This window comes from Halichoerus grypus, chromosome 6, assembly GCF_964656455.1.
Source record: "Halichoerus grypus chromosome 6, mHalGry1.hap1.1, whole genome shotgun sequence".
Taxonomy (NCBI): Eukaryota; Metazoa; Chordata; class Mammalia; order Carnivora; family Phocidae; genus Halichoerus; species Halichoerus grypus.
In genome coordinates this window covers 650,722-670,445 of record NC_135717.1, presented here as the reverse complement: position 1 = coordinate 670,445, position 19,724 = coordinate 650,722, and the positions used below count along the sequence as shown (strand labels likewise).

The window sequence follows — 19,724 nt, the reverse complement described above, 5'->3', positions numbered from 1 at the left end:
CTTTGGGGGAGGAGTGTGGCGGTCTGCTCGGGTGTCCCCTCTGGAGGCCGGGACCCTCGGGGCCTCCTCGAACGAGGGCTGCTTTCTGTCTGCGCAGCTCGCTTCATGCCCGTCCTTCCTGGGAAAGAATGAGCTATCTGTGCCTGTCATTCTGGCCACCGGGCGTTCGGATTTAGTCTTTCAGTGAGATTATTTATGGGCGAGAAAGCAGAGATTTTATTATTGCAGGAAACATCAGAGAGCTTTCTATCAGGCCACAGAAGTGACTTTGTCGTAGTGAGTAAAATTACTAACCTCCAGTCTTGTGCAGGAATGGAACCAAATTCACAGCGGCCTGTGCACAGAACTTAGCAGAGGGAAGGGGGGGCGCCTCCTGGGAGGAAGGGTCCAGGCCGGGTGGCAGGTGCCAGTCGGTCTGACGGGGCTCCGTCAGGGCCCTGCTGCTGGTGGCCTAGAAGGACGTCATCCACCAGCGTACTTTCATTAGGGGACACGCCACGTGTTCCCCAGGCGTCCAAGGCCTTAGGAAGCCTGAGACCACTGTTGTGTAGGTTTGCTGGGCACTCAGGAAGGCGGGAGCCCGGGTGGCTTCTGCTGTTGTGTCGTGGTCTTGCTTTAAAATGCTCCTCTGCTGGCCCAAGTGGTGAGCAGGTCCGGGAATGTTCAAGATCGAGGTAGGCAGGTCCTTCCTGATGCTGGACCTATGGGATCTAGAGCCGTGAAGGTGGACGGGGTGGTCGCTGCCCCACAGGCCTGCAGATGTGCAAGTGGGTCCAGTTCGTGTCTGTGCCGCCCGAGAGCCGTGACGACTTCGCCAGAACTGCAGACTTCAGGACTCTCATCTCCCTCCCCATCGAGGACCCTCCGGCATCTCCAGTCTCCAGTCGTCTCTTTCTTCTTCCTGGGACAGGGCTGTTCTCCCTGGGTCTGCTTGATGACCTTCTCTGTGCCCTGCAGTCAGGCCTGGCCCACTTCTCTGCCTCTCCCTGTGGGCCATGCCCTCTCCTGGGCCTAGAGAGGAGCAGGGGCTGGCTCTGCTCTGTGCAAGGGGCCAGTCTGCGGGCCCCTGGGCAGCACAGGAGTGGGGGGGCTGTGTGTCCTGAGGTGGGGAGCGTCGCGGGCCAGAGGGAGGCCGCCAGGCCCCACTGGGTGGGCACGGAGCTCCGAGGCCAAGCAGATCGTGCTTGGTGCCTGGTCAGCCATCAGGCCTGGCGTAGACCCAGCGGCAGCTCCATCTGTGGAGCGGCCGTCCTGAGACCGACGTGACCCAGGCCAGAGCAGGCTTGTGTGCTCCTGGAGGGACTGGAGTGCGTGTCTGTGGCGTGTAGCCACGCCAGCCTGGCCTCCAGCCTCCTGGCTTTGACTGATCCATCCCTGGGGTGGGCTGGGGGCTGGGGAGCCCTGCCCAGCCACTTCTCAGGAGCCCTGCTGTCATGCTGTAGGCCCTTCCATGCTCGCTTCGTGCGGACCCTTCCCTCCTCCTCCTAGTGGACACCCCTGATTCTTCCAGGCCAGGCTGTGCCCCCTCAGAGGGCAGCGGGCCGGGGAGGGGTCAGAGCAGTTGGTGTGGATGCAGCCCGAGGACGCACGAGCAGCAGGGCGGAGGGTGCCTGTGACCACCAGAACGAGCTGTCTTGAGATAAGTGCTCTTGCCTGCTTGGTGCCTTTTTAAAAAGATTTTATTTATTTGAAAGAGAAGAGAGAGTGAGCATGAGCAGGGGGGAAGGGCAGAGGGAGAAGCGGGCTCTCCCCTGAGCAGGGAGCCTGATGCGGGGCTGATCCCAAGACCCCGGGATCATGACCTGAGCCGAAGGCAGACACTTCACCGACTGAGCCACCCAGGCGCCCCATTGTCTGCTTGGTTTCTTATCATTCTCCCTTTTTCTCCATGAACTCAGAAGATAGCCAACAGAATCTCTGGAAAGCTGTGGATTTACTGCTGAGCCCTGGAGGGGAGGGGCTGCAGGGGTGAGAGCGGGAGAGCGCCTTGTTGTTCTCGAGCCTGTCCCCCAATTCCGGCCTGTCTCGGGGTTTGGACCAGCCTCTTGCCCTCAGTCCAGTGAAACCGCAGAGCAGTATGGCCATTTCAAAGCCTATGCAATGTGGGGTGGGCCTCTGTCCCCTTCCCTGAATCTGGGGTTAGAGGCTGCTGAGCTCTGAGGAAGCCCAAGTGAGTCCCCGTGGGGACCCCACACAGGTCGGGGCAGGAAGAGGGACGCATGCCTGTGGCCCCCCTTGGTACATAGAGCTGCACCTGAACTGGGCCCGCAGAGCCTGGACGTGTCTCGGCCACAGGGCCTGCATCGTGTGAGCCCGAGCAGGCCCGGGCCACTTGAGTAGGGGAAGGAGGTAGGAGAGGAAGTTACTTGGGTGCACGAGGAGTGTGAGGCAGGGGATGTGCTTGCGAAGGTGACCCCAGCACCCTAACAGCTGTGTTCCAGCAGGGTGGGCTTCCCTGGCCGTGACACGGGGGACAAGAGCTTCCAGGGCAGGACTCTGCTTGCTGTGTTACAGTTTTAGATTTTAGCAGCTGCCCCACTGAATAGCAGAGGAGAGCCCTGCACTGCCTGGGGGACACCCAGCTTCTCTGTACTCCAAGGGGAAACGTTCTCTTGGGCCCTGGGGGTGGAGCAAGGCCCAGGGATGGAAGCTTGGGACTGCAGGTGTGGGATCCAGGAGGCTTGTGGTGGGCAGGTGGTGTTGGAAGGACAGCGGGTCCTGGATGGGTGTGGGGTGGGACTGGGGACACCCCCAGGGGAGCATCTGTCCTCCAGGCGTGTCCTGGAGCTGAAGGACAGACCCTTCTGAAGATGTTGGCCTGGTTACCACTTTGGGGCTTTCAGGGTTGGACTGTGGGATCTGGTGGCTATCCCCCCCCGCCCTTATTACAAAAGCCCAGTAATTTGGGGCAGGAGTGGGGGCCAGCCACTCGGAGGAAACCAGCTCTCCCTTCTTCCCATTGACCTGCAGGGTCAGTGGCACCTTGGGGACAGAATGTGGTGGCATGGCGGCCCCTACTGGACAGTGGCAACACCGCAGTGCCTGAAGAGGGTCCCCTAGAGGGGACAGTGTGTGCCATGTTCCCCAGGAACTGCAGATAGGACCAGGGCTGTGCATCCCTCAGGCCCCAGATCTTCCTGACCTGACGGCCAGGCTGGGGGCTTGGGGGCTCAGAGAGAACGGGAGCCGCAGGTGCTTGCTGTGGGCCTGGTACCACAGGGGGGTCAGTGACGGGTGGCCAGGGGTTCACTGCCTGCACCCACAAACTGCCTAAGGGTAGAGGCTACAAGGGGTAGAAATGGGATCTGGGGGCAGCAGGAGCCCCACCCAGAGAAGACCCCACTGGAGACAAGAGGGTCACTATGAATGAGGGGCCTCCCAGCCCCTGGGACTGAGTGCTTGGATGTGGGTGTCTGCCCAGGGCCATGGGGTCCCAAGGCACACAGCCCTGTGGCCCCTGCTCCTCCAGGCTCCTCTCTCCCTCTCTCCCACCACTATGCCAGTTAGTCCTTGCTGGGCTGCAGGCCACCCCAAACTTAGCTTCAAACTACAGCATTGTATGATTCTCATTTTCATGTCTCGGATTGGCTGCCCCACCTGAGGCTACTCACTTGCATGGGCATGGCCAAGACCTGAGCTGCAAGGTCTCTGGCAGCTGGGGCATCACTGTCTCTCTGGGCTCTCTCCACGTGGTCTCTGCAGGGTGGTGGCTGGGGGCCAGGCTTTGTACCTGGCAGCTCAGGCTCCTAAGGAGAGACAGACCGGGATAGAAAGAGTGACACAGAGTGTGCACCAAGTGGAAGTTACATCCTTTTATGATCCAGCCTAAGAAGTCTATGTGCTGTCTTGCAACCATCCTTCACTGGTTGGAGCAATCACAACCCCCACTGAGATTTTTTTTTTAAAGATTTTATGTATTTATTTTAGAGAGAGGGAGGGAGAGAGAGAGAGAGTGAGCGCCTGAGGGAGGAGCAGAGGGAGAGGGAGGGGGAAAGAATCTCAAGCAGACTCCATGCTGAGCATGGAGCCCAATACAGGGTTCGATCTTACAACCCTGAGGTCATGACCTGAGCCATAACCAAAAGTTGGAGGCTCACCTGACTGGGTCACCCAGGTGCCCCAACCCCCACTGAGATTTAAGATGAGAACATAGATCCCACGTCTCAGTGGGAAGTGGAAGGAATGTCAGTCACGTTATAGATGATCCTGCAGGAGGAAAGACATAGATAGATGGATGATGGAAGAATAGATGTTGGATGAATGGATAGATGAATGGATAGGCAGATAGATGATGGATACATAGATGATGGATGGATGAATAGATAATGGATGGATAGATGGATGCATAGATGATGGATGGATGGATAGAGGATAGATGGATGGATAAATAGATGATGAATGGATGGATAGATGATAGATGATAGATTATGGGTAGATGGATGGATAGATGCATGGGTGGGGGGATAGATGATGAATAGATATGGATAGATGATGGGTAGATGATGGATGGATGTGTGGATAGATGATGGATAGATGATGGCTGGATAGATGACAGATAGATGAATGGATAGATGGGTAGAGGGATAAATGATAGGAGATGGGTAGATGATAGAAGGATAGATGGATAGATGATGGATGGATAGAGGATAGATGGATAAATATGTGATGGGTAGATGATGGATGGATAGATGATGGATAGTAGGTGGTGGATGGATAGATGATAGATTGATGATGGATAGATAGATGATAGATGGATGGATAGGTGGATGAATAGATGGGTAGATGCATGGATGGATGGGTGGATGATGGATGGATTGATGATGGATAGGTGGATGGATGAATGGATAGATAATGGATAGGTGGATGGATGGATAGATGATAAATAATGGAGAGATGGATGATGGTGGATGGTTGATAGATGATGGATAGATGATGGATGGATAATGTGTGGGTAGGTGGATGGATGGGTGGATGGATGCATGGATGGATGGATGGGTAGTAGATGATGGGTAGGTAGATGATGGATAGATAATGGGTGGGTAGATGAATGGATAGATGATAGATGATGGATAGGTGGATGGATGGATAGATGATAGATGGATAAATGATAGATGATGAATAGATGGATGATAGAAAATGGATGGATAGGTAGATGGATGGGTAGATGGAGGAATGGATGGATGGATAGATGATGGAAGATAGATGATGGATGGATGATAGATGATGGATGGATGATAGATGATGGACAGATGGATGGATGAATGATAATGGATGGATAGGTGGGTGGATGGATGGATGGATAGATGATGGAGAGATGGATAGATAATGGGTGGATAGGTAGATGGGTGCATGGATGGATGGGTAGATGATAGTTGGATAGATGATAGATAATGTACAGATAGATAGATGGATGGGTAGATGGAGGAATGGATGGATGGATGGATGAATGGATGGTAGGCAGAGGGACCTTCTCTGAGAAATACAAGCCCTGTCTCAAATGCCTGGTCCTCTTGCATCTGTCTGAGGCTTGTCATGATGTATTGGTTCATAGACTGTGTCCATGGCAGATGGGCTCAGAGGCAGTCAACTTTGTTTGCAGTGTGTGGCACCTGATAAACTATGAAGTGCTTTCACACCTTCCTCCCTGTGCTTCATGAGGCTGCAGGCTTCTGAACCACCTTGTCTGGGGTCTGTGGGGGTCCCTTGTGCTTGACCCTGTCCTCAGGCCTGTGATCTGATCCTGGACAGAAGCCCGTGAGATGTGACCCAGTGCCTCCTGCTTCAGTCTCCCCATCCTCTAGGGGGTGTGATGTTAGTCTTGTGTGGGGCTGCTGAGGGGTAGAAGGCAGGACCCCTTCATTCAGCGGGGCTCAGCACAGGGGCCATAACGTCAGACCTGAGAAATACGGAGAGCCACTCCGTTCTCACTGGAACACAAGGGGAAAACCCTAAAGGTCTGAGAACTCCTATAACTAGTAGAATCATACAACTTGTGTCTTTTGTGACTGGTTTATTTCACTGAGTATCATGTGTTTTTTTTTTAAGCATTTATCTATCTATCTTTATTTATTTAGAGAGGGCGCATGAGCTGGGAGGGGGCAGAGGGAAAGGGAGAGAGACAATCCCAAGCAGACTCCACGCTCAGTGCAGAGCCCAATGCGGGGCACAATCCCACGACCCCGAGATCATAACCTGAGCTGAAACCCGGGGTCAGACGCTCAACTGACTGCGCCCTCCAGGCGCCCTGAACATCACGTTTTCAAGGTTCCCCAGGTTGTGGTGTGTGTTGATGCTTCGCTCCTCTGTGGCTCAGGGATACTCCGCTGTGTGGACGGACCACAGTGTGTTGCCCGCTGCTCATGTGATGGACACTGGGGTGCTTCCACCTTTGGCTGCTGTGAAGAACGCGAACATTCACGGACAAGTGACTGAGTGAGTGTGTTTTCATTTCTTTGAGTCTGTAGCTGGGTGTGGACTTGCTGGGTCCCTCGGGAACGCAGTGCTTAGCTGTTAGAGGACCCAGCGGACTGTTCCCACAGCGGTTGTGCATTTTCCATCCCCAGCAGCAGAGGATGAGGGTTCGAGGCCCCACACCCTCCCCACTCTTGTTCCTGGTACTGAGCTGCCGCCATCCTCATGTGTGTGCACATGCGTGTGTGCGTGTGTGTGCGTGTGGGGGGGGGAGAAGTAGGATCTAGTAGCGGTTCGATTTGCATTTCCCTGACTGCTGATGGTGCTGAGCATCTTTTCGTGTCCACATTGGCCATGGTAGTCTTCCTTAGAGAAATGTCTGTTCAGATCCTTTTCTTGTTGCTTAATTGGGTCACTTGCCTTTTTTATTATTGACTTGTAAAGGTTCTTTCTAAGTGGATTTTTGGAATTTTTTTTGCCTCAATTTGCATGTGAACTTAAGATCCACTGCTCAGTGTCCTTGCTGGGAGGGGACAGGGTCAGGGAAAGAGAGCAAGGCCCCATATCCTCTTGCGGATCTCACCCTTCTCCCCACACCACGTTCGGGAATGGCTGCAAGGGGCAGAGAGCCGCAGAGGACCTCACTCGCTGGGCCCACCCCAGCCCCGTGAGGGTGACTGCCTGGAGAGGCCTCGGGCACAGCACGGGGCCCACGCCTTTGCCAGCCCTCTACCGGGCCGGAGAGCATTCCACACCCGCCCTCCTCCCACTTCCAGATGCCGTTGCTCTTTGGGAAACCAAGCAAAACATGTTTTCAGATGCCCCAACACCGACTAAGCAAACCTTAGCACCCCCACCCTCCCATCATCTGCGGGGGCTCCCCTGGTAACCCCCAGCTTCCAAGAGGGTTTCTGGGCTCGCGCCACTCCCAGACAGGGATGTGGAGAGCATCTGGTGGCCATGACCCACTCCCCCTGTCTTGCAGGGCTGTAACTACCACACCTCTGGCTTTAGGGTGGGAGGAGCACCCTGCATGTCAGCCCCTCTCCTGCGAAGCTCTGAGCCACTCGGAGCATCTTTCTTTTGCTTTTTCTGTGTTTCTCTGGGTGAGAAAACTGATGAGTCTTTCTCCCGGGGGTGGGGCCGCAGGACTTGCGCTGGATAAGGCTGGCTTCAAAACGGGAACTGTCCCCGGCCACACCAGGAAGCTGTTCCTTGTGGTCAGGCATGTGGCTGTGTGCATTCAGTGGCCTTCTTGCAGCCTCCACCCTGGGGGGCTGGCTCCCTGGGCATCGTGCTTACGTCCTGCTGGGGGCTTTCCCCACAGCTCACACCCGGGCCCACAGCGGAAGCAGGGGTCCCCTGGGGGCTGTCGTGGAGCAGGCCCACGGAGGAGAGAGGGCAGAGGCATAGGGATGTGGCCGCCCTGCCTGGCGGGGGCCAGAGGAGGGTGTGAGGCCCCAGGAGGGTTCCCGGCCCAGTCTGGCTCCTGCTCTGCTCACACCCCGCCTAACACCACTGTGGGAGCTGCTGGTCATGCAGCTTGTGAGTTACGAGGCTGGGGTCTGCGCCCCCATGGCATGCCGGGTCAGGGCTGATGCAATGTACACCATTTGGGTGCTGGCAGGGGGTGGACACGCCTCTGCTGGGTGCCTGGGGGGTCTCTGTCTCCGCCCCACTAGCTGGCTAGCTCCTCCCAACCGCTGAGGGTTCTGCACGGAGCAGGTGCTCCGTGAATACGGTTGAAAGGCTGTGGCCGCCCCCTGGTCCTAGAGAAGGAAGGCCCGGCTGCCCAGAAAGACGGTGCCAGGTCAGCCAAGGACTACAAGCATTCGCCCAGCTCCTCCTGAGTGCCTGGGACTGGGTTGGGCCAGGGGCGGCCGGGACTGGCCTTCACGCTGGCCACCTCCCTTGGGCTGGGTGTGTCCCCTCTCCTGTCCCGGGCAGGAGTGCCAGCCTTACCCCCCTTACAGAATTTCCTCCAGAATCCGGAGACAGAGGTGTCCGGACAGAAAAAGGGCTAGCGGACACAGGCGGGGGGTGTCCAAGGAAAGGGGGCCGCCTCTGTGGGGATGGGGGACGCCGGAGGCACCCAGGCCTCATGCTGCTTCCTTGTCTGAGCTTGTCCTCTCCACCTGCCATCTGCTCTGCAGCTTCTCCGCTGTCCTGCCTCACTCCCCCCTTCCCTGGGAGCTCCCTCCTGCCTTCTGCACAGCCCCCCTGTGCCCAGGTCACCTGGGCCCCTCTCCCCGGCTCAGCCCCTCCTGGGTGGCCCGCCTGCTGCAGCCTCCCGGCGCTCCGGTGGCCCAGGTCCCTGTCTCCGGCCCTCTGCTTCTGTGCCCACGGTCCCCAGGTGGACCCCTCCCTGATCTTGCGTGGGCTTTGGTGGTGCCACCATCTCCAGTGCCTCCCGTGGCCACAAAGCCCTGAGTCCACCCTCTCCCTGTGTGCGCAACCCCCACACCCAGATGAGCAAGCTGTCTCCCCTGGGTCGTCGCCCTCAGGCCTGCCCTTCCCAGACTCCCTCCCGTGGACCCCCAAGGGCAGACATACGGTCACTGTCTTATTCCCCACACCCTCAGGACAGGGGCCAGCCCCCCAGGACTGTGTCAGGACCTCCCCAAAGCCCCAGGCCTCCATGCTCGTTGGCCTGAGACCCCTCCCTGTAGCTGGCTCAGACTCACCCTGGGAAGCCCTGCTGACCCCTCCCTGTCCTCCCTGATACTGGGTGGCCTCCCCGTCCCCTCCAGCAAACACAGGTGACAGCCGATCTGTTTCTCCTCCTTGGGGGCAGGGCCTGCCCTGCGCGGGCCCCTAGTCAGGCCCACAGACACCTGTCTGGTGTGTCTGGCTCACCCCGGCCCTCCTTGAGGCCTGCCCTTGCCCATCAGCCTCTGGAGGGAGGACGAAGAGGTGAGACCAGGAGGGGGTCCCACAGGAAGGCATGACCCCGGGACGGGCCGCAGGCCAGGGTTGTAGGTGGGAACCTAGGGGCCCCAAGGAGCCTGTGTGGAGGGAGCATCCTTGGCTTCAAGGGGAGGAAGATGTGCCCAGACTTGGGCCTGGGTCTTTAAGACTGTTGGACTCCCAGCCCCTTTGCTCTTATCTCACCCCCAGTTAGACTGATCCAGACAGCTTGGACCCTCCCCACTGTTGGCAGGAGGCGGGGGAGGGAGGAGAGGCCAGGGGTCCCCTGAGGAGTGGGCAGCCCTGGGAGCTGTCCGTTTCCTGACGCTGTTGTTCGAAAGCGGCTGAGAAAAGCAACGTCACACTGTTCCTTTGCTCCTGAGCCTCAGAACTACAGACATCTGCTCCCTCCCAGCTGTGGAGGCGTGAGGCCCGGGTGGAGGGCAGGTTCCTCCTGGAGGCGCTGAGGCCGGGGCTGCTCCAGGCCGCACCCCGAGCCCCCGAGCCCCCCCACCGCTGCCCCCTCCTCCATCACGTGGCGGCGTTCTCCCTGCATGCGTGTCTGTGTCCAGATCCCCCTTTTATAAGGACGCAGTCATGGAGCAGGACCCACCCTCATGACCTCGACTTTACTTGCTCATTTGCAAAGACCCTGTCCCCAGCTAAGGCCACATTCACCTTCACAGGTACAGGGGTTGGGAGGCAATTCAACCCCCAGCATAAGCCAGCAAACAGCAGCGCACTGTGGAGACACTCCGCAGCCCTGGGTGGGGAGCGCTGCCCTCCGGGACCCTGCATTTCAGGGTCACCGCCCCTGCTGGGCACCTCGGGGGCCCTCCTGGCCTCCCTGGCCTCTGCACCCCGCCCGCTCTTCTGCCCCACAGCAAATCTCACTGGCTGCCTGGAGGCGCCTTGGCCAGACACCCTGCTCTCAAGGCACCCCTGTGCCACTTTCACCTCCGGGAGCCTTGGTTTCTCCATCCTGTCTCCCTGGCTGGGCCGGAGGGTATCTGTCCAGCACCTGCCAACACTGTATCCTGGGACCCCCAGTAAGCCCAGGGCCTGCTCTCCAGTGCGGGTCTCGACAAGGCTGAGTTTCAAACCCAGAGCATCCCCGCATCTTCCCAGCCCACCTCATACCTCCGACTGCAAGCCAGCAAGGATGGAGGTCCCTCTGCTTCCAGCCGCCTCCCTGGCAGCCTGTCTGGGACTGGAAACCCGGGAGGTGCTGGACAGAGACCAAGCACCATTCTCAGGCTGCAAAGCTGCTCGCATCCAGAGGGCTTGGGGGGATCCCACGGACTAGAAAGGTTCCCTGGTGTTCGTACCAGTCCCGGCTGTGGAGATCTTAGAAATCCAGTTGGTAGAATAAAAAGACCTTGTTGATAGAAAGACAGGAAACAGTTGTGAGAGGTGGTTTCTTTTGTATTCTCCTCAAGGGGGTGTTAGAACATGGGGTGCTCTGGGCCTGATCGTCTCAAAACTCTGGGCTAGGAGCTCTGGGGTCCATGGACAAAATCCTGGACTTGGTGGGGGTCTCTTTCCTCGTCTGGGGGATCCTGCCTGCGTGGCCGGGGAGGGCTTCAAGGAGGGCAACGACCTGTGTCTGCCATCGGCCTTTGGAAAGTGGCTGCTCCATCAGGCTAAGGGCAGGGTTCATCCCCTCCAGGAGGCCCAGGTCTGGCCCTGATCCCTGGAAGCCTCCGTCCATTCACTCCTTCCCTGGGAGAGCCCGCCCTGCCAATGCCAAGATGCGGCCCTGCTGGCTGGGGGCCAGGGCCCTGTCGCCCCTGCCTGCCGGCCAGCCGTGTGTGAATTCCCCTATGCTGTGGGGATGGGAGTAGGCAGACGCTGCCCACAAGGAGCTTAGCGTCTGCTCAGTGGGGCTCAGTGGCCGTGGGCAGGTGGGCACCAGGTCTTGCTGGGTCCCCGCCCAGGCCCAGAAGATGCAGACCCCGTGTCTCTGCTGTGCTGTCACCATCTGGATCCTGTGTGGGCCCCGTGCTCCTCCGCAGCCTTGACCACAGCCAGTGGGGGCCGCCCCCTTGCCGGGAAGCCCTGCAGCCCCTGCCCTCGCCTCCTTGGGGGACTCTGGCTTCACATCCTGGCTTCTCTTTTCTCATCCCTCCCCTGGCGATGCCGTCGCCCCCTCAGTCAGACGGGCAGACAGAGAAGGCAGAGGACGCGCCCCCGGACAGGCCGAGGCTGTCTGCTCACGTGGTTCCCTCCCGCAGAAAGCCCTGGTCCACACCTGCTCTTCCTCCGACACCTCTCTGTGGCCCCCCAGCGCTCCCGTGCTCCTCTCTGCCCCCTGGCGGAGCCGTGGCCCCTCCCGGGCAGCCTTCCCAGTGTGTGTCTCTTTTTTCTAGTCCTACGTTTTCCCCAGTCCTGACATGTAGAAGGCACGTGTGGCCTTGGGCATCTGATTGGATTGCTCCATACCTCAGTTTCCCCATAAAATGGGAGTTAAATAAGAAACTACACTGAGGAGTTTAAGCTAACGCCTGGTGCCCGGCTAACTAGCCAGGCAGCTGTACCTCGTTGTCATTAACGTCTTCGTTAAGCGGCGTTCTCCTCACGTGTGCTGGGCGGCAGGCTCTGAGATGAAAACGCCTTCCATCTGCTCAGGAGGCTCCAGCCTGATGGCGGAGAGCCGTGTGGTCAGCTGAGCACACAGCACCGCAGGACTAGTGACTTAGGAATGCAGGCCAGAGTGGGGTGCCGCATTCTGCCCAGGAAGCTCCGTGCTCCCCGAGTTGGCTGCGGAGCGCGGCGCGTGCACTTGGTGGGACAGGGCAACTGGCAGGGTCCTCCAGTGATTCCGGTGCCTTTCCCCTTATCCCGCAAGGGCCCCTTTGTGATGTGAATCCACCTGAAAACCTCACGGAGATGTTGGCGGTGGACTAGGGCCGGTCGTCCAGCTGTGACGGAAAACGCCCTAAATGCCCCTCAGCCCGCGACTGGGTGAACATGGCATGGCCCAGCTGACCTTTGAGTGGAACGCAGCCAGTGAAAGAGAAAAATATAGGTCGATATGTATTGACTTGGAAGATATGTAAGGTTTTACTAAGTGAAAACCAACCAACCAACCAAAAAAACAAAAAACCCCACAAAAACCCAGTGGCAGGTCAGAAGGATTAGGGACTGCCCTGGTGTTCTGACAGGATAGGGACCATTCTGGAGGGATGCAGAGGGACGGTTAACAGCGTTCGGCTCAGAATTGCCTGGGACGGGGGTAGAGAGGAGCTATAGTTCTTCAGTGTGATGCTTATTTCAATTGGATGTGTTATTGCATCCATAATTTAAGAAGAGGATGGAAAGAATTTGGAAAAGTGCAGAGTCAGGCAGAGGAAGAGACACCTGTTACCTGTCACCTCCATCCCTCCTGTCGCACTCACTCCTGGGTCCCTGGCCTCCTAAAACAGTGGGGCTTCATCCTGGGCATGGGGACCCCCACTGTCCTGTCCCTCTGCGGCCTGAGCCCCCACAGCTGGTGGGGCCTGCTGGCCGACTCCTCCCTGGGGCAGGGACGGTGTGAGCTGGTACCCCTTCTTCCCTCAGCCAGCATCCCCAGCACGCCCACCGCGCCAGGAGTGCTGCCCTGCACACAGTAGGTCTCCAGGACCTGTTCCCCGCCCCCAGCGCCGCGCGGAGGAGCCCCCCCAGGCCTGTTGAAGCCCCCCACCGGTGTGGCCGGTGGCGCTGCGCTCAGATGCGGGTGGGCAGCGGGGAGACCTTGGGGCTGGTCCCGAAGCGCGCGGGCTGGGGGCCGGGTTGGGCGCGGAAGGAGGCCGCCCGCCCGCCCGCGCCGCTGGGGGCCGCCCGCGGGCCGTGCCGGCCAGAGCGCGCCGTGCGCCCCGGGCCCCGCGCCGGCACACGCTCGGCGGCCGCGGCGGAGACACCAGCGGCGGCGGCGGCGGAGCCGGGCCCGGCGGCAGGAATGCGGAACCGGCGCGCGGACTGAGGCCGCCCAGGATGGCGCAGGGCCGCGGGCGGCGGGCAGCCTGCGTGGGGCCCTAGCGCGGCGGGGCGGACGCTCCGGGCCCGGGGCCGGCATCCCGGGCGGCCAGCATCGCGGCCATGGCCAAGGAGCGGCGAAGGGCCGTCCTGGAGCTGCTGCAGCGGCCGGGGAACACGAGATGCGCCGACTGCGGCGCCCCGGGTAGGTGCGGGCCGGGTGGGTGCGCCCAGGGTCGTGGCCGGTCCGCGTGGGTGCGGGGCCAGGCTGGATGCGGGGCGGGGTGGGTGCGCCCCTGGGAGGCGCGGGCCCGGGTGGGCGCCGGCGAGAGTGGGTGCGGGGCCGGGATGGGTGCGGCCCGGGGTGGGTGCCGGCCTGGATGCCAGCCCCGGGGACTGGGAGGGGTGCTGCGGCGCCTGCGTGGCCGGGGGGAGGGGGCGCGGGCCGGGGTGCACCTGCATGGAGCCGGACGTCGCCTCCCAGCGGCCCCGGGGCCTGTGGCTGTGTCGCCTCCCCTCCCCCCGGGCTGCGTGTCTCGCTGTCACCCACGGACCGCCGCCGCGTTGCGAAACCTGGGCTCCGCAGAGAAAGAGGAAATCGCGCGGGCGAGCGTCTGCAGGGAGAGAAAGGGCGAGCCGCCCGGGGGCTTCTGTGCGTGGGTGTGGGGGTCCACTGGCTCCCCACCACCTGGAGGTGACGTCATGGCCCCCCCCCCCCCGCCTGGGGCCACCCTTTTGCTCGCGCCCTGAGCAGGGGGCTGGGGGGAGGAAGCCCTAGGAAAGGGCTCCCCCCTCCCCACCCTGGCAACCGGCTGCTCTGGGCAGGTGGCCAGTTCAGGTGGGGCCCTCCGGCAGGTGCAGCATGTGACAAGCTCCCGGTCCACCTGCACCCATCCTCCCAGCGGGCATCGCCTGGACTTTGCTCCTGGGTGGCCCTGCTCTGGGGTGATTTCCAAGGTGCCAGAGTCCTGAGGAGCTTCCCCTCCCTTCCTGGGGCGATTTGTCCTGGGATTGGCAGGAAAAGGACGGGCTGAGCTTCCAGGCCAGCAGAACCCTGCTTCTGAGCCATCAGCAGCCCCTAGTCCTTGCTGAGGGTGGGGGTGGGGCAGCCTCACCTGCTCATGTCACCCCAGGGTGGAGGGTGGCCCCACTCAAGGGCTGTCCCCCAGGCACTCCAGGGGGACACTGGACACCCCACTGGGGGCTCCTAGCCCAGACTCCTCAGAACACACCTAGCACAAGCCCCCCAAGGAGGGGGCCTGTGTTTGTCCTGAGACGGCAGTCTGAGACACGCAGCCTCTGGGCACTCCAGAAGGGACCCGGTCACCAGCTCTCCTCTGTTGCCCACCCACTGGGCTGGGGGGGGTCCTTTGGCAGCCCCAGGTCCTGGGAATCCGCTGGTCAGCTACGGTGTTGCCAAGAGAGGCTATACCAGGAGCTAGAGTGTCCCGCAGCCAGTGGCAGTCTTCTCTGGAAGCTGGGCAGACTGCGGTGGCCTTTCCCCCGGCCTCCTGAGCCGGGGAGCCGCGGGGCCCACCCTGAGGGTGGGGGGCAGCATCGGCACCACCGTTGTGCTCTGCTCCTGCCCGCTGGCTGGCTCCGCTCACACGCTCCCCACCTCCCTCTTCTAGACCTGCACTTTCCCTTGTTCAGGAGAGTGGGCTGCGCCAGGGAGAGGCTCTCAGCCTCGGGCAGGGGGCCGGGGGAGGGGGAGCTGGCCCTGTCCCTCTCCTTCCCGGGTACACTGCTCAGGAGCAGCGTCTTTGGACCCACAGCCTCCCTCCAGCGATCTCGTGGGGTGGGCAGGTGGGACAGGGGGCTTCCTGGCCTCTTGGGCCCTGCAGGGGCCCCTCCCCTCCCAGTGGGCACTGCCATGCCCTGCACCCCCCCCACTCAGCCAGAGGCCACTGCCCCGAGGCAGGCACGCTGGGCTCCGGAGCGGTCAGTTCTTACAAGCCCAGCTTTCCCAGGCATTGGGCCAAGCCTCTGGTTTTTCAGAGTTGGCACATGACACCAGCATCTTGCCTTATCTGTCGGGCAGCCCTGTGGAACAGGCAAGATGCTGGCGATCGCCCCCATTTCACAGCTGGGGAAACTGAGGCCTTGGAAACTTGAGCCGCCTGGGGGATGTGGGGCTTCAAAGGCAGAGCAGGTCTCTTGGCGCTATAGTCCTGCCGCCCTTGCTGGCCTTCCCCACTGCTCCAGGGGCGTCGGGGGTGAGGCCTGCTGCCCTGCTTCCTCCCTCATGACCCCGGTGGAATGCCCGCCCACAGTCTCTGCTGCTTGGATGCAGTCGTCTGGTCTGTCCAGGTTCTGTGCCACCGTGCCTGCCGCCACCCAGACGGGCGGCTGGGGGCCACTCTGTGGTGACACGGACTGGCTCATGGCTGCCCTGCCTGACCACAGCCAGCCAGCAGCAGGGCATTGCCGGGGCCAGGGGGCAGGCCTGGGCCACCTCTAACCACCATGGCCCTCGCGGGCCAACTGGCCAGGTGAGGGCTCCTGGGAAGGAGGTGGGGTGAGGGAGTCCTTGCAGCCCCACAGGACTTCCTCCAGTAGTAGGCTCCCCACTCCTTTGCGCGTGGGACCCAGCTAACAGCCTCCCAGAGAAGTGACAGGCCTGAGGGAGTGGGTGCGTTTGCAACCCTTTCCCCTGCAAGGCCTGGGTGGGGGTCTCCGTCTTGGGGTCAAGGGAGGGGGGGTGGGCCTCTGCACGTCCTCCAAGCTGCCTACCTAGTTGGGACAAATGATAGATTCTCTCCTTTGAGCCTCAGGTCCGATGCCCCGGAAGGACTTGGGGGCTCTCACGTCTTCGATTGGGTTTGGCTGTGGGTGATAATCGTGTGGTCCTTTGATGCGTGTCACCTGGGCATCTGAGTCACCTGGAAACTCCAGGTAAAGCCAATTCTGAGAGCACCTGGGCCTTCTGACGCGCACGGTCGGCGCCGTGAGGGGGTCCTTGTTTCTGACAAGACAGGTGGTTTGGGACGGCTGCACGCAGGCTTCTGTAGGCACGTTTCCGGAGCCAGGACCCAGACGGTCTGGCTCTGAGAGGCCGGGGGGCCGGTCCTTGCGGCTCAGCCACGACCGGAGGTGGTGCCTGCTCAGCCAGGCAGGTGACCTCGGAGCAGAAGCTGCTCGCTCAGCCCGGGAAAGCTTCGCGGCGGACAGGACTCTCCCGAACTTGCTGAACTTGCTGTAAGCCAGGGCAGAGCAGCTTGGTGGCGGGAATTCCAGGAATTTGGCCTCGTTGGGGAGAGGGTCTCCTGGGTGGGCGCGTGGCTGGCAGGGGGCTGCTGAGGAGTGGGCTGGGCGGGCAGCACCCATCTCTGGGGCAGCAACTCACCTGGTTCTTGGGTTAAAAAAATGATTATTTTTATTGTGGTAAAATATGCATAAAAGTTACCATTTTAACCATTATTGGAGAGAGAGCATGCGTGTGGACTTGCACAAGCAGGGGGAGGGGCAGATGGAGAGAGGAAGCCGAGACTCCCCGCTGAGCAGGCAGCCTGAGGCGGGGATCGATCCCACCAGGAGCTCCTGACCTGAGCTGAAACCAGGAGTCCTAGCTCAACCGACTGAGCCGCCCCCCTCGTAACAGTCTTAGGTGTGCGGGAGCATTAAGTACACCATCCCCGTCTGTCTCCAGAGCTCTTAGCATCCTGTAAACGGGAAACACGGCCCCCCCTGCCCCCCCCAGCTCTGCTGTTTTTGTGGGTCTGACGGCTCCCGGACCTTGAGTGAGTGGGTCCTGCAGCATTCGCCTTGTTTCTGGCTCATTCCCACGCTCGCGTGTCCGGGCTTCTGTGATATGGACGCCCCACACTGGGCCCACCGTCCAGCAGCGGACACCTGCGTGGCTTCCCCCTCTTGGCCGCTGTGGACGCGGGGGTGCAAGTCTGAGTCTTTGGGGCAGAGCTGGAAGAGTAGGATGGCTGGGTCACAGGCGATTCTCGGTCTGGAGGGCTGGGGGGCTCCAGGCTGTGTCCCTCAGCTGGCTCTGTGCTCGGCCACAGGCCAGCAGGCCCCTGGTGCCCGCGCGTGTGTGGGGGGCTGGGGAGCAGCTGCCCCCCTCCACCCCAGTAGGGGAGGCTCAGCCACCCCGCTCTGCCATGCCGGGGACACTCACTAGGCTGAGATTGCCCCAGAGGGGACTCGGAGCTGCTGGGCGGGCCAGGGTGGTGAGCTGGGCCTGGTTGTTCCGAGGCAGCGCCGTGAAGGCAGGGGGTGACAGTGCCCCCCCTCGGGCCCCGCCCTCCTCATTTGCTGTTGACTCAGCCCTGCTCGGGTCAGGGGCCTGCTAGCGCTGTTCCCCACACCTGTGAGCTGGCTGCTCGGCCCCATTTCCCCCACGGACGAGCCACAAGGGGCTGCACCAGGCTGGCAGGCGTGGGTTTGTCACCTGCCCTCCTGGCGGCTGTTCCCTGTGGCCCCGTCAGGCCCAGAGCAGTGGCTGAGACAGGCTCTTCCCCCCTTCTCTTTATTGTGTTAAAATACACATAACCTAGAACGGACAGGCTTAACCATGTGGGTGTGTCTGGTTCAGGGCCTTCAACGCCTTCGCATCTGTGTAGCCAGCTGTCTCCGGAACTTTCCACCTCCACCGACTAAAACTCTGTCCCCACAAAACACGCCCCCTCCCGGGCCCCCCGCTGCCCTCTGTGAGCCTGACGACTCCAGGTCCCTCAGAGAAGTGGGGTCCCATGGTGTTTGTCTCGTGTCTGCAGGTCCAGCCCCGTGATAGCATGTGGCAAAATTCCTTCCTTTTTAAAATTGGGGTGCAGGGACGCCTGGGTGGCTCAGTCATTAAGCATCTGCCTTCGGCTCAGGTCATGATCCCAGGGGATCCCAGGTCCTGGGATCGAGCCCCACATCGGGCTCCCTGCTCAGCGGGGAGCCTGCTTCTGATGCTCCCCCTGCTTGTGCGCTGTTCTCTGACAAAATCTAAAAAAAAAATAAAATGAAATTGGGGTGCAGTTCACATGGAGCATGATATTAGTGTCAGGTGCACAACCCAGTGATCGGGGTTTGTGTACATTGTGAAATGATCGCAGTAAGTCTGGTGAACAGTCTGTCAGCACAGAGTTACAACTTCTAAGATCTACTCTCTTAGCAACTTCCAAATATACAACACGGTGTTATTAACTCCGGTCACCACGCCGTGCGTTACTTCCCGGGACCTGCTTATCTTCTACCTGGAAGTTGGTGCCCCTCGGCCCCCTTCACGCATCTCGCCCACCCCACTGGCAACCACCAGGCTGTTCTCTGTGTCGATGAGTTCAGGGGTTTTTTCCTCGGACCCACATATGGTATTTATCTTTTTCTTTCTGACTCCTTTCACTTAGCATAATGCCCTCAGGATCCATCCATATTGTTGCAAAGGACAAGGTTCTCCTCTTTTTTGTGGCGGAATACTATTCCAGTGTATATGTACACACGGCATCTTCGGTGTCCACTCGTCCATCTGTGGACACTTAGCCACTCTGTGTCTTGGCCATGGTGAAAGACACCACAGTGAGCACGGGGGTGCAGACGACTTTCCCAGTTAGTGTCTGTGTTTCCCTCCACAGAGGTGGAATTGCTGGATCTCACCGTAGTTCTATTTTTAATTTTTTGAGGAACCTCCATGCTGTTTTCCGCAGTGACTGCCCCAATTTGATTTCCCACCAGCAGTGCACGAAGGTTCCCCTTTCTCCACATCCTCGCCAACGCTTGTTTCTTCTTGTCCTTTGGACAGTGACTGTCCATTCTGACAGGTGGGGGGGATTGCACCGCGGTCCTGATGCGCATCTCCCTGACGATCGTGATGAGCACCTTTTCGTGGACCTGCTGGCCACTTGTGTGTCCCCTTTGGAAGAATATCTGTTCAGAGCCTCTTCTCAGTTTTTAATTGCATTGTTGGGTGTTTTTGATGTTTTGTTTTGCTACCGAGTTGTGTGAGTTCTTTATATTTTTTTAGATATTCTTATTAGATATGATTTGCAAATATTTTCTGCCATTCCACAGGTTGCCTTTTCTTTTGGTTGATGATTTGCTGTGCCGTGCAGAAGCTTTCTAGTTGGATGCGGTCCCATTGGTTTATTTTTGCTTTTGTTGCCTAATCAAAGAATCCTCACCAAGACCGATGTCAAGAAGCTTACTGTTTTCTTTTAGGAGATTTATGGTTTCAGGTCTTACACTCAAGTTTTTAATCCATTCTGAGTTGATTTTTGTGTATGGTGTGAGGCTGTCCAGTTTTCCCAGCCCCAATTATTGAATTGACTGTCCTGTCCCCGTCGTATATTCTTCGCTCCTTTGTCGTAGATTAATTGACCATGTATGGGTGGGTTCATTTCTGGGCTCTCTATTCTGTTCCACTGATCTATGTGTCTGTTTTTATGCCAGCACCATAGTATTTTGATTACTGTAGTTTTGTAAAATAGTTTGAAATTGGGAAGCATGAAGCCACC

General features: G+C 59.5%; 1 protein-coding gene and 1 long non-coding RNA gene across 4 annotated transcripts in view; one reads left to right on the top strand and one right to left on the bottom strand.

Moving 5' to 3' along the window:
• Window positions 1–1,330: 1,330 nt before the first annotated feature.
• Window positions 1,331–11,920, bottom strand: LOC118544073 (uncharacterized). Of its 2 annotated transcripts, none has more exons than XR_004921399.2 (4): window positions 11,856–11,920; window positions 10,459–10,696; window positions 3,612–3,746; window positions 1,331–1,664 (listed from the first exon to the last, which is right to left on the bottom strand). It is a non-coding gene; the product is annotated as an uncharacterized LOC118544073 (long non-coding RNA). The 2 variants fall into 2 exon arrangements; XR_013448439.1 differs by lacking the exon at window positions 1,331–1,664 and adding an exon at window positions 1,713–1,960.
• A 1,258-nt stretch (window positions 11,921–13,178) lies between these two features.
• The window catches only part of ADAP1 (ArfGAP with dual PH domains 1), a 55,983-nt gene continuing 49,437 nt past the window's right edge, over window positions 13,179–19,724 (top strand). Inside the window, exon 1 of one of the 2 annotated variants that reach the window (XM_036105574.2) lies at window positions 13,179–13,480. In XM_036105574.2, coding sequence (XP_035961467.1) covers window positions 13,399–13,480 — 82 coding nt within the window. In that variant the 5' untranslated portion in view covers window positions 13,179–13,398. The remainder of the gene's footprint in view (window positions 13,481–19,724) is intronic. The other variant, XM_036105575.2, reaches the window with a different exon arrangement.